At 37.4% G+C, this 12,098-nt stretch overlaps 1 protein-coding gene across 8 annotated transcripts in view; it reads left to right on the forward strand.

Annotated features, from left to right (window-relative positions):
* The window catches only part of KLHL32 (kelch like family member 32), a 131,169-nt gene that overhangs the window by 52,639 nt on the left and 66,432 nt on the right, over positions 1-12,098 (forward strand). For 6 of the 8 annotated variants that reach the window (XM_074538536.1, XM_074538534.1, XM_074538535.1 and 3 more), the window contains one exon: positions 5,668-5,766. The exons of the other annotated variants lie outside the window; for them this stretch is intronic. In XM_074538536.1, the coding sequence (XP_074394637.1) occupies positions 5,668-5,766 (99 nt within the window). The remainder of the gene's footprint in view (positions 1-5,667; positions 5,767-12,098) is intronic. 8 annotated transcript variants of the gene reach the window in all.

Genomic DNA, 12,098 nt, shown 5'->3' on the forward strand with positions numbered 1-12,098 from the left:
TTCATCTCTCATCTGCTCCCCTCCCCATCTGATGCTGGCAGTTTTTCTAGTGATCAACCAGCGTTTCATCTGCCATTTTTAGTTAAGACCAAGGTGAGGCAGCTGTCAATATCTTAGTGTCCCTTATTGTGTTGATCCTGTCTTGTGGGTGGAGGTGTATTGCAAAGCTGTATTGTGATGGTTGATTTTCTTGGGTAAGTGACGCGCTGCATCCTGTGCACAGCAGTTCCACTGGCTGCTTTTAGATTAAAATGATTCAATTCAATTACCTGCTGTCCCTAGGAAAAGGGAATTCAGCTCTTTTCTACTGGGAGACCATATGCCAAAGTGATGGATAACTGAATACAACAGGTCTGTGTCTTACTGTAAATACTTAATATAATTTTTCAATGCGATTTCAGAGCAAAAAATATGAATTTGATACTTAGATTTGGACACTTCATTTTTTCACTTCTCTCAGGATAATCTTTTTTCTGTATCTAGCACTAGGGGTAACAGCTACTAGGTCCTAGGTTCACAGTTCAGCTGCAGATTGCCTAAAAGGCTTAGACTAATACAGAGCTTTAATTAACTCACTTTATGTAGTTAATTGTAGAGAAAATTGAATATTTCACTTTTTTTGCTCTGGACAGGAATTTAGCTAGGGACAAGACAGCTTTTCTGGTGCTGAAAGTGATTAAAGTAATGAAACACCTTCTCAAAGAGTAGTGAATTTGCTTGGAGTCTTACTTATCCAAACCCTCTTTAATTACAGTAATGGTACTTAATGGTGGTGTGAAGCTATGTCAGGGAACGTTCAGGCTGGCCATGATGAAAAGATGTCAGGTCACTGGAACAGGCTCTCCAGGGAAGTGGTTATGACACCAAGCTTGTCAGAGTTCAAGGAATGTCTGGACATTTGTTTAGTTTTGGATGGCCCTGCAATTAGCAGGGAGATAGGACTAGATGATCTTTATAGGAGCCTTTCAAATTGAAATATTCTGTGATTTTATAATGTGTATGCTGTGCACTTAACATGGGTTTTCTTCTAATTTTCTGGAAAAATATTATGATGCATCAGAGAAATGCTGGTCATGATGCTTTCTGGCATTGGCTAATGAGACATCTGGATTTTATAGCAAGTGCTACCAAACATTGTGTGCCAGGGCTTTGGGCAGTTGCCTGCAGGGGACTAGAACATTCTTTCCTCACTCACTTTTTTGAAGCAGCACTTGTCAGTGTGCAAGGAGCTCAGTATTCAACTGAATCATGAATGAGCAGGGAGACAGGCAGAAGTGCTATCTGGTTGGGAGTGAAATGCAGTCTAAATTACTTTAAAAGAAAAGTTAAGGTGTTTGATTGCTCTTAAGCACATGGAATGATCTCCATCAGGCAAAAACAACTGATACTTGTGTTTGATGCCTGTCTTGTTCGAAATGCTGATCACTGCAAGGGGAGTTAAGGAGGAATTTTTTTTTTTATCAGAGTGGCATGAATCTTAGAAATTTTTTTCTTGCTTTCTGCGTTAAATTCCATACAGTTTACTTTCTAGAATTTTCTGACAGGGCTGCATCTTACCTTATTCTTGGAAAATGGGACTTAGGAGAACTTAGTATTAAGCACTAAGAAACCACTTGTGTGCTGTGCTGTCTTTGGAAAGTTATTTTTTCCCAAATTAAATATGGCTGCATATTTTCTTACTGTTACAGCATAATACTGGTGTATTTTAATGTGAATCATGCCACCATCTCACTTTTCCATTGTCCCACAAACAGCTGTATGAAAATGAGAAAAATATGGGGGATATATGAGTAGCTGGAATGAAGATGATTAAAGTGCATCTTCAACCTGCAGTTTAGCCTTCTTGGGCCTAAAGCAGCTATTTTTTAGTGTCTTTAAAAATGTATGGATAAATATAGTGGCCTGCAGTATTCAGGGAATAGAATGTTCTAGTTGTTCTTTCCAGATATAAACCTCATGAGACTCCACAGATGTGACAGTTAATCTGGATCTTACCTTCTCCCTCAGGCTCTAAGTTGATTTGTTGGAAAGGACAGTTTAAGGAGTTTCTTTTTCATTCTTTTTTGGCTGTTATTGCCCTCTTTGCTCTGACCTTAAAATATTTTTTTTTGGTAGGCCTATAGGGCTTTGTTGGCTGTAGGAGGGTAGGATTAAATGAGTAGGACGTTTTTGATCTGGACAATGTGGAGGTGAGGCCTGAGTAGTTGTTCTTAGGAAAGGGTGGTGGTTCTTAGACACGCTTTTGCCACAAGTCTCAAAGAAGATTGAAGAGAGAGAAAACATGCATTATACCAGTTAAATATTTTCTCTTGCTTACCCATTGTCCTAAGGTGTTGGAGGGGATACAGGTTGACTTGGGAAAGGAAGAAAGAAATCTTGGGCCAAGAGAGAATAAATTCTAGTTTTGAACTGCTGGCTGGAGGGTAAAAATATGGGGCAGGGTGTTAAGGCCCCTGTGTTTCTATAACAATGGGACTGGTTATAAAATTCCCTTTTCTGCCTCAATAATGTGGTTGACAAAGTCAGGTTTAATTTACCATTTTCTAGTTCTTGCATTTGAAGAGAAACTTTCTGCAATATATCCACGAAGTATAAGTGGATACATTTCCAGATAGATTAATGTTTTATGTCTAAAAATAGTGTATCTACGAAATTACAGAATCTGCCTTTCTAGATCTTGTGACCTCAACATTCTGTTACAGACAGCCAGATTTTGCATCTCTTCAATCTCTTGGGCTGTGGGTCTGACCAAAATAGGGACCAGACTGTATTTTATGTATTTTCTCGGGGGGATTGTAGCATGATGGAGAGTAAGTAGAAAGGCAGCTTTGAGGAACAGGTTTCCTGTTTGAAAACAGTCATTTTAAGGGAAAAGTAGTTTGTCAAAGTAAATCATTTTGAAAACAAGCAGTATGTCAGGCTTGATGGCTTGATGGCTTAGGAAAGGATGTATCATGTATCACAAGATCTGCCTGTAATATACAGGGAAAGGGTGCTTAAGGGGATTTTCTGGGGTACCACCACATGCCAGGGAGAAGTTGAAAGTATAATGAAAATTAACCCCTCAAAATAAGGATTGGATACAGGGGTGATTGTAAGGTGCAGCCAGGTGCAGCTCTCTATATTTTCACACTGAGAATGATGATGAATTTTGAGGTTGTGAATCCAAAGCAGACCTTAGTTTTACTCTCCTTAATTTGCAATAAGCATCATTCTTTTCACCTCAGATCTATTGTTTTGAGATTTAGACAAGCAGAGGAGAGTCAGTCACTGTTTGTACTTGTGGTGTGCATTTGGTGGTGTTTATGTGCATTTACTGTTAATATGTGGTATTTATGTGCATTTACTGTTAGTATTGAGCTGGAAGGCCTGTATGACATATAAACACCTATGCTGGTAATTTATAAGAACCAAGCAATTACTTTATTGTATAAAAGCTCAAAGGTGTGGAATAATTGTGAATTACCCCAGTTTCAGTAGAGGGAAGGCTTCCAATATTTTCTTCCTTCTTTACTTATAATTTTATTTTCCTTGTAGATTTTACCAGCCTGCAGTTTCCCAGTGGTGAACATTTAGAATAGGTAAATTAGTATTTTTTGCCTATATCCAAATGAGTATTGAATAAAAGTTCAGATAGTTCACTTTAAAGCGAAGTTTTGTGAAAAGATAAACTAGACTTTCCTCCCTTATCTTGGGAAGCACAGAAGTGATTCTGTTTTCTCAGTAGAAAATAGATTGCATGGTAATGGAGGGCTGTAAAAATGGAAGAACATGTAGGAAATACATCTGCCACCTTGAAACGAACTTTTGTTGATGACTTTGTGCAAATCATCTCTAGACAGTAGCCAGCCACCCTCCTTGCCTCTTGTCCTACTTCTTATCTCAGAGTGCTATTAGTATTATTTGTAAATGGATTGCTGTAGCTTTAAAATACATGATTATTGCAGTTAGGTACAGTTTGTCTATGCCTACAAGGTACTAATCTGCTTAGGGCTCTGGTTCTCTGGCTGACAGTAAGTAATGTGCCAGAGGATGGCAGCTTCCTCAGTGTCAATCATGCCTGAATAAAAAACACTGCAGGGTCTATACCAGCTTGTTTAGTCTGACCTTGAGCTCTCACTTGAAAATACTTGAGAGTGACATGATTTTATTTGTTTGTTTGTTTTTAATATCTCTGTCTGTTGGAGATATTTTTGTTACTGAAATCCATCCTAACTTTCTGTTCAACTACCTCTCATCATTCATAGCAACCTCAGTAGCACCAGCCAAAAACCTGGATTGTGCTGGGCCTGCTTCTCATTTACAGTAGGATCCTTACATGAATGTCTGGCTAGATAAAGAACCTTCATGTTTTATATAGTATGTAAATGACATATAATGTTCACTTAAAACCTGATATTAATAACTGTAGTGATTCGCACAAGCATTAAGGATTTCATATGCTGCCAGAACTCAGTGTAAATGAGTTCTTGATATAAGCAAGGGTCAATCCCCTTCTCTCCTCCTCCTAATATATATCCATTATGTTGGAGATATTTTGTGGTTTTGCTTGAAGAAATACATACGCTTTTTTTCATTTCTCTCAAAAATAGTTAAACTACAAAAGATGCATTTGAATATCTTTCCTTTTGTTTTCCATTTTCCTTATTCCTTTGCACTTGAGGTATACAAATGATGCTGTGAGATAAAACTGAATTGTGTGAGCAGAAAGAAAGGAATCTGAAAGCAAGCTTTGCTTCCCTGTGGAGCAGTGAGAGACTGACCTCATGTGGTGTGAAACCAAAGTTGCCAAGGGAAGTACAAGGATAAAATGAATATAGCAAGCAGCTTTGAAAATTTAATTTTTATCATGCATTTCTGATTTTTTTTGATGTTGTGCTACTTAAAAGATTTTAATATAGACAGTTTTTCATCTGATTGCTAATAAGAAGCTGACCAGTGTCCATATTCCCAAAGACATTTTTGTGTCCCAAAAGGGATGCTCTAACAAGCTGACCCCAAGACAGCGGTCTATAAGCTGTGGCCCAATTATCCTTACTGCTGCCTATACACGATTTTAATTGAAATGAGTAGGAGTTTCATGTGAGCAAGTAGCTGAATAATCAGTCTTGGTTTCCATGCCCTCTCTGGCACTTCCCCAGCAACATGCTCATTGTGCTTTCAGAGCCCTGCTCTCTCAAATGAAGACAGTGGTTAGGAAAATTATAAAGTGGCACCATGCAGAATAGGCAGGGTGTTCCTAGTCTATATTTGTTTTACATGCATGAATAATATTATTAGTGGAGACTTGTGAGTCAATTCTGTTGGCCTGATTCATCAGTATATGTGGAAGGATCTAAGTATACAGATAACAAAATGAGCATCTGTTATTTTGAAAAGTCTCCTTCTTAAACAGCACACATTTAGTTTCAAAGGATTTAAGGGATATTGTGACTTCAGGACTCTCACAGGAAAAAGAAAATAAAAAAAGTTTAAAAATCATTTGAGAAATGCAGATGAACATAAGAAAAATCTGTCCCTATTCTGTAAAGACTTCCCTATATGCTTTATTGTATTCTGTTCTTCATGTTGACTTAAATATCTGAAATAACAAAGGCCTTTAATATACTCTGCAAGTACTCTAAGTACATCTTCCAGATGACAAACCTTCCATTTTCTTCTTTACAGATCCTCTTGGAACCAGGGGTGATACAGGACGTCCTAGCAGCTGGGAGTCATTTGCAGCTGCTGGAGCTTCTCAGTTTATGTTCTCACTATCTCATTGAGGTGAGGCTTTTTGGCCTGATCAGCTGTTTCTGTTGGTACACTTTTGTTTCAAGCCTAATTTCAATAGGACACCATTAGTACAATACCTGATGTAATCTAAATGGCAAAAACTGGATTTCAGTAGATCTGCATTTTGGGTGTAATTTGGGTATCAGTTTATGGTTGATGCTTTATCCCTCCATCCATTTTGTCCATTTAATTCCTGAAAGCAAGAATGGTCACACGATTCCCCTTTTTACCAGGGAATTTGCCACTTTCTACTTCAGTGTACCAAATGTGAAGATATTTCCCTATTAGGATCATGAGTATTGTGACAAATTAAGATGTGTAATTCACAACAGAATATTGACATTTATTCCAGGGCACTACAGCCTCTCACTGAAGGAATAGGGCTTGTTTTAATGTTTTAATGGCACCTTATTCTCAACGAGCCTTATGCCTGTAATGCCAATTCCTTTATCAAACAAAAAAATTGAGTTGTGGTAAAGATTTTTTTTTGAGCTTGGCTTGTATAGGAAATGGCAGCAAGAATGATGGTATGATGGTAGCAAGAACACGGCTTTGACGGGTATCTGTGAAAAGCCTTCTAAAAATAAAATGGCAATAGCAGTTCTACAGAGCTGTTTGCTCCCGTCAGTAACTTTTCATCACTGTTTCTGAAATGGGATGTGTTAACTGCACCTGGGCACCACTTGGGCATGGAGATGCACATCAGCACAGTGCTCTCAGTGTGCACTTGCCTTCCCACAGTGTAGCTGCCTTTGAGCAGTGGGAGTGTGCTTGGCAGCACGCTGAGCTCCTGAGCACCAGGGGCATGCAGCATCTCCTGCTAAGAACTTCAGGATGTACTTGAAGGCTTTGTGTCTTACAGGGAAAGAATCTGTTCTTTGAGTGTTAACCTTAGGAAACACTTCAAAATGTATATTCAGATAATAAGTTGGTATTATTTTGTGCTTTATATTAATTGATTTAATTTTTTATTTAATTGATTAGAAAGTTAAAGGCGCTGACAGAGGGCTGCAATTGTTTTTGGTTTTTTTTTAGGAATGCAGGAAGAGATTTAATTTTTCTGAGAAAACAGACATGGGTTGTCATGGGAAAGGTGATTGGTTTGAGAAATAAGAACTGTGAGATACCAAATAAGCCACAAGACTATTTGACCTACTGACTGTCAGGCAGGCATGAGAAAGATATAAATCTAACACATGTAGTCATACACAATGTATTTAATGGTCCTCAAACACACCAGTCAGTGTATGTGTGATGCTTATGTAGCTCTTACTTTGTCAGAAATTGAACTAAAGAGACTATTACAGCAGAGAAGCTACAGAAAATATTAAAGAGTAGGAAAAAGTTGGTTTGTTGTGCTCATCAGGTAGCGATGTGAGAGGATGTAGGTGTATACTCAACATAAACCCTTGTGCTAACTTTTCCTGTTTAGGCTAAACTAAAACTTCTTTTTATTACCTGTGTTGAGTAGCCTCTGGTATTTGTAGCTCTTCTCTTAGTATCATCTTAATACTTTTAATCCAAATGCCATTGCAGGGGAAAGACAGGAAACTACAGAGTTAGAAGTGCTTTGAATCTTGGCCTTAATGTGCAAACTATAGTCAATTATTTAGAAATAAATTGCTAATGAATTTAAAAAATGAATCAACCCCAAAATCACACTAGCCCCATAAAAAACCCAACACTTTGGAGATAGTGAATATTTCTTCCAAATGACTCTGTGATTAACAGAGCACTAAAAATTTTCTGGACATGACAGTCAGAGAAACCTTTAGGTTGGAAAAGCCCTTTAAGATGAAGTGCAACCACAAAATAACTTGGAAAATAATCAGAGGCACTTTAATTCCTCTCCTGCTAGTGCTTTTCCTGTTAATTTCATGTCTTTTGATGCATTTGGCTCATGCATATGTTTATTTGCATGCTTTTTCCATTTCTACAATTTCTACAAGATTACTGTGTCTTTCATGAGTCATGGAAACCATAACGTTGTGGTCTGCAGTTGCTGTGGGATGTGTGAAAGATGTGAAAAAGCACTGTTGTGCCTTGAATAGTGTGCCAGGGTGGGATAACTGGAGCTACACTGCACTCAAAATAAAGAGGAAGTGGGACCCAGTGTCCAGATTTACAGTAGTTGAGATAAGGAATAAGGTAGTGGACGAAGGGGAAAAAAGAGGAGAGTATGTGGTGGAAGACAAAGAGCAGTGCTAGTTCTGTAACCTATTTTTGAATCAGGATCTCATCATAAAGGTTTGGAATCTGCATGCACATGTGTGAGGTGGCTGTAGCTTATACCACATTGGGATTTAGGCTGTATTTTACTCTTTTTACAGTATTTTTTTACCAAGTTCACCTCAGCAAGGCATACATGTAGACAAATCTGCAGTCTGCATAGATCACAGTAAGAATTTACCTGTCTTGTTTGTTTGTACGGTTGCAGTCCATGCAAGTAATCAGCCTTGAGTGGTTGCTGCAAGTCTTTTTAGCAGAGGTCAACAAGGTACTGCACGTACCTTAAAACTGTGACATCTTTCAGGTCCAAACTAATTAAATCAAAGATCTGTTTATGTTCTACATATTACTGTGTGACTTTAAAAAATAGCTCTTGCTTTATTTTAGTACTATCTGCAAATGAAATCCAAGTAGATAAAGAGGGCTTCCTTAAAACCACTTATCCTCTCTGCATTTGGTAACTGGGATGCCTTGTCACCCCGTGTGCTGTGATACAGATGCTGTAAAGGGAATAGTGCTTGCCCTTTCCCTTCTCTCTGATGAACAAGTATGCCAGAGTTCTTCATTTACAGTGCTACTGAATTTCTTTCATGCTGTTTTGGATTGTTCAGCTATCATGAACTTAGCTTAGTTTAGCCTGAATTCAGGAAATACAGTGTGTGGGATCTAGCTGTCATTTATTGTTGTGTAATGATGACACAGAGTTTTAACTTGCTAGGATTGCCTTTAACTGTTTTGATTAGACCAAGCTTTTCCTGTATGAGTGCTGCTCTTATTGTTAGCACTTGTTCCAGCTCTTCCCTAGATCTTCCAGCCTGACAGTTCATTGGAACTGTCTTGAACACTTTCATCTCTTTTTGATACTTTTATCTGGGGCCTGTAATAATGCCATGCATTTCAATAAGGATAGAGTTTTTTGGCTACAAATGCAATTGGCATTGCCTGTTCATGTATCTGTTTCAAGGCACATTGGTAGTCTATGAGGTTCCAAAGAATACTGTAAAGATCTGATTCATCTAAGGTGATTGCTGAAGTGTCTGATTGTCAAGAATTATTTCTAGTTCACTGAGGACAGAATAATTTCCAGCCAATGCTGACTTTTATACTGACTGGTCTTTAAGGAATTTCCTCTTGGTTGTATCAGAATAAACAAAACATTATTTTGACTATGACAGATCCTCTTTTTTATAGACTAAAGAGCTTAGAGGACTTTAATGTTTTGATGAATTTAAAAAAAGAATTCTTTAACAAATTGTTTAAATTGCATTTATGGCATTTTTTTTAAAGAGTTCTCAATCAAAGGAAAGACAGGAAAAGTGAGAGGAACATTTTCTCCCTACCCTCAATTAGGCAATGCAGTGGAGGTTTCTGCCAACACTACTAGTTTATTAAATGCATTTTATCATCTATAAACTTCTCGTTATCAAATGTACTGTAGCATCTAATGTTGATTCAATATTTTCATTTGAAAACTCATGCTCATTTTAGATTTCATCATTTACTAGTTTTCATTTTAAAACTATGCTTTTATGGTAAATAATATTTTTATGGTAAAATATTATTGTGGTAAAAAATATTTTCTTTATTTGCAAAGAAGAGAAATGCCCAAGTATTCCCTACTTTTGGTCTTAATTCCAGCTTTGTGTAGTGCAAACGTCTCCCCCCATATCAGCATTTTCATATCTTGAATTATGATTATTCCACAACCTCTGCTGTTTGGGGGTTTTGTTTCTAGCTTCATTTGTAGAAGGAGACTCTTCTGAAGCATGCTGATGTATTTTATTTGAAATACATACATATTCATGAATCTCTCATGTCATCTGCATAATTCTCAGGTACATTAAACATTGAAACAAGGCTTGTAAGAGCACACATCTGTCTCGGGCTGAACAAACGGTAAGGCAATGCATTTTCCTTAACTGCTGCAGAGGTGTGGGAGAGCGAAAGGCTTGAACTTTGTGTTCCTTCAGTGGCACTAAGGTCTGTGATCACCCACACAGCATTTGCTTGTAGCCTGCACATCCAGTTCTCTTAGGTTCTTGTTTCCCAGGTTCTTCCTCCAGCTCAGGTGGATTGTCAGTTTTGGCTGAGGTATTTCAAAGGGCACTAATGCAGAGAGCCGCAGCCAGTAGAAAAACTTGGAAATAAAACAGGAATGGGTTATCTGAATATCTCCTTTGCCTTTTAAAAATGGACCATGTTTGTCACATGATTTAGGAAAAAGCAAGATATAACGAATCAAAGGCATTAAATGTGGTGGCCATCTGAAAAGGGGCTTTTTAAATGGAACTGTAGAGAACATGATATTAGGTAATGTGTTTGTGATGACCTATTTTGCACTTTAAAGCTTGTGAATGTTTTTCTGAAGGATATGTGACAACTTTATTCTTATGCAAGAGAATAAATGTGTTAAACATTTATTCAGAACATAAAAATGTTTGTTTCATGAGTATGTCTGAGTTACATAACTGCTTGTAGATCTGAGAATTTTTTGTCTTTTTCCTCAACTGTTTGTGTATTCAGTAGCAGAGAGCCACAAACTGCAAATTATTTCAACAATCAAAGAGTCTTGATAAGGAGGGAATGCTGTCGAGAGTGTAAGTTTTTAATGGAATTTCCGTCTGCTGATCAACAACAGCTCAGTATTGTGTGGGTAGTAATTGGTTTTTAAAGCAGAGGTTGATTTCCACTGGCATTCAGGGATCTGGGATATTGGACTGCCCATAATTGAACTCTCAAAGCTAAGTGATTTTTATGTATATTCTGAAGTATAATATTTTTTTCAGTGGAGTTCTAGGTACATCCTGAATTACAGTCATGGTATGATACTTGTGAGTGAGGATAGAAGTTGCAGAGCAATCCAAAGCAAAGCTTAGACTCATTTCTGAGAGGCAGAATGTGGCATTACTGTTAGATTGCATTTATCCCTTTAATTTTCTGTTGACAAATTAGGCACCTTTTGTGAAGAACAAATTAAGTTTACACACTGGACAGAGTCAGGGATATAATTTATGTTATGTATATTGGTTGGACAGTGGCATAGTTTCAGTACAGACTTATTTGAAGCGACTGTCCTTGCACTTTATTCTGGAAATTATTTATTATTCCCATAGTTCCTTAATTCTGGAAATTATTTCTTATTCTCATAGTTCCTTGGAGGAGCAGGTATAGTAGACATGAACAGTGATGATCCTGATTGCCACTGAAGTTATTCTGAATTGTAAAAATTCTTCTTGGTATCCTAAATGTTTTTTGTGTCAGGTGAACTTGAAGCTTTGATGCCAACTTTCCTATTAGTTTTAAGTGCATTAGGTTCCCTGCTAAATGGTAAATATTTGTACCAGATTACTTTTTTGAAGCTTCATTACTTTAAATGGAACTCTGCTTGCTTGCTACTGATGTCAGTCATGCCATCTTTGAAGACAGCTAATTTAAGATAAAAAGGAAAGAACATGTTAGGTGAGTGACTAAAATAAGCCTGGGCACAGAATTGTACAAGAGCAGTCAACTGGAATTTTCTTGGAACTGCCTCTGTACTGTCCTGCTCTGGATTCTTGTGTACAAAAGCAGACAATGAGGAGGATCAGACTTGGGATACAAAATAAGGTTAATCAACTGACAAATCCTTCTGGAATAATTCATGGTAATAATTGAAGCAGGCAAATTTTCTTGGGTAGGGGCATTTGATTTTTAATGTTCTACTCTAATGGTCAATTTAGGTTTAAAAACCAAATTTTTTTCCTGGTGTACAAATTCCTAATGATCTAAATATTTTCTTCTAATTTTAAACTATCTGAATGTGTTGTAGATTGAAATATGTTACTGTTTTTAAATGGAAGAAGCTACAAATGAATTTGTGTGCAGATTAAAAGGCGTGTGCATGGTTTATGTACGTGGGTAAGCCAGAGCTTCAAAGCTATTTATTTTTCTTAAACCAAACTTCTCCATTTGGAATGGTGCCAGTGACAATCCCAACTTTCACTAAGATAAACTCCTTCAGAGATGAATTAATTCCTACACCAGAGATTGAGAGCATCACCTTTGTATTGCTAGAAGCCCCAGATCAGTTGGGATTTTAGCTCCTGGGTTTTTCA

The sequence above is a fragment of the Zonotrichia albicollis genome, chromosome 3 (genome assembly GCF_047830755.1).
Source record: "Zonotrichia albicollis isolate bZonAlb1 chromosome 3, bZonAlb1.hap1, whole genome shotgun sequence".
NCBI lineage: Eukaryota > Metazoa > Chordata > Aves > Passeriformes > Passerellidae > Zonotrichia > Zonotrichia albicollis.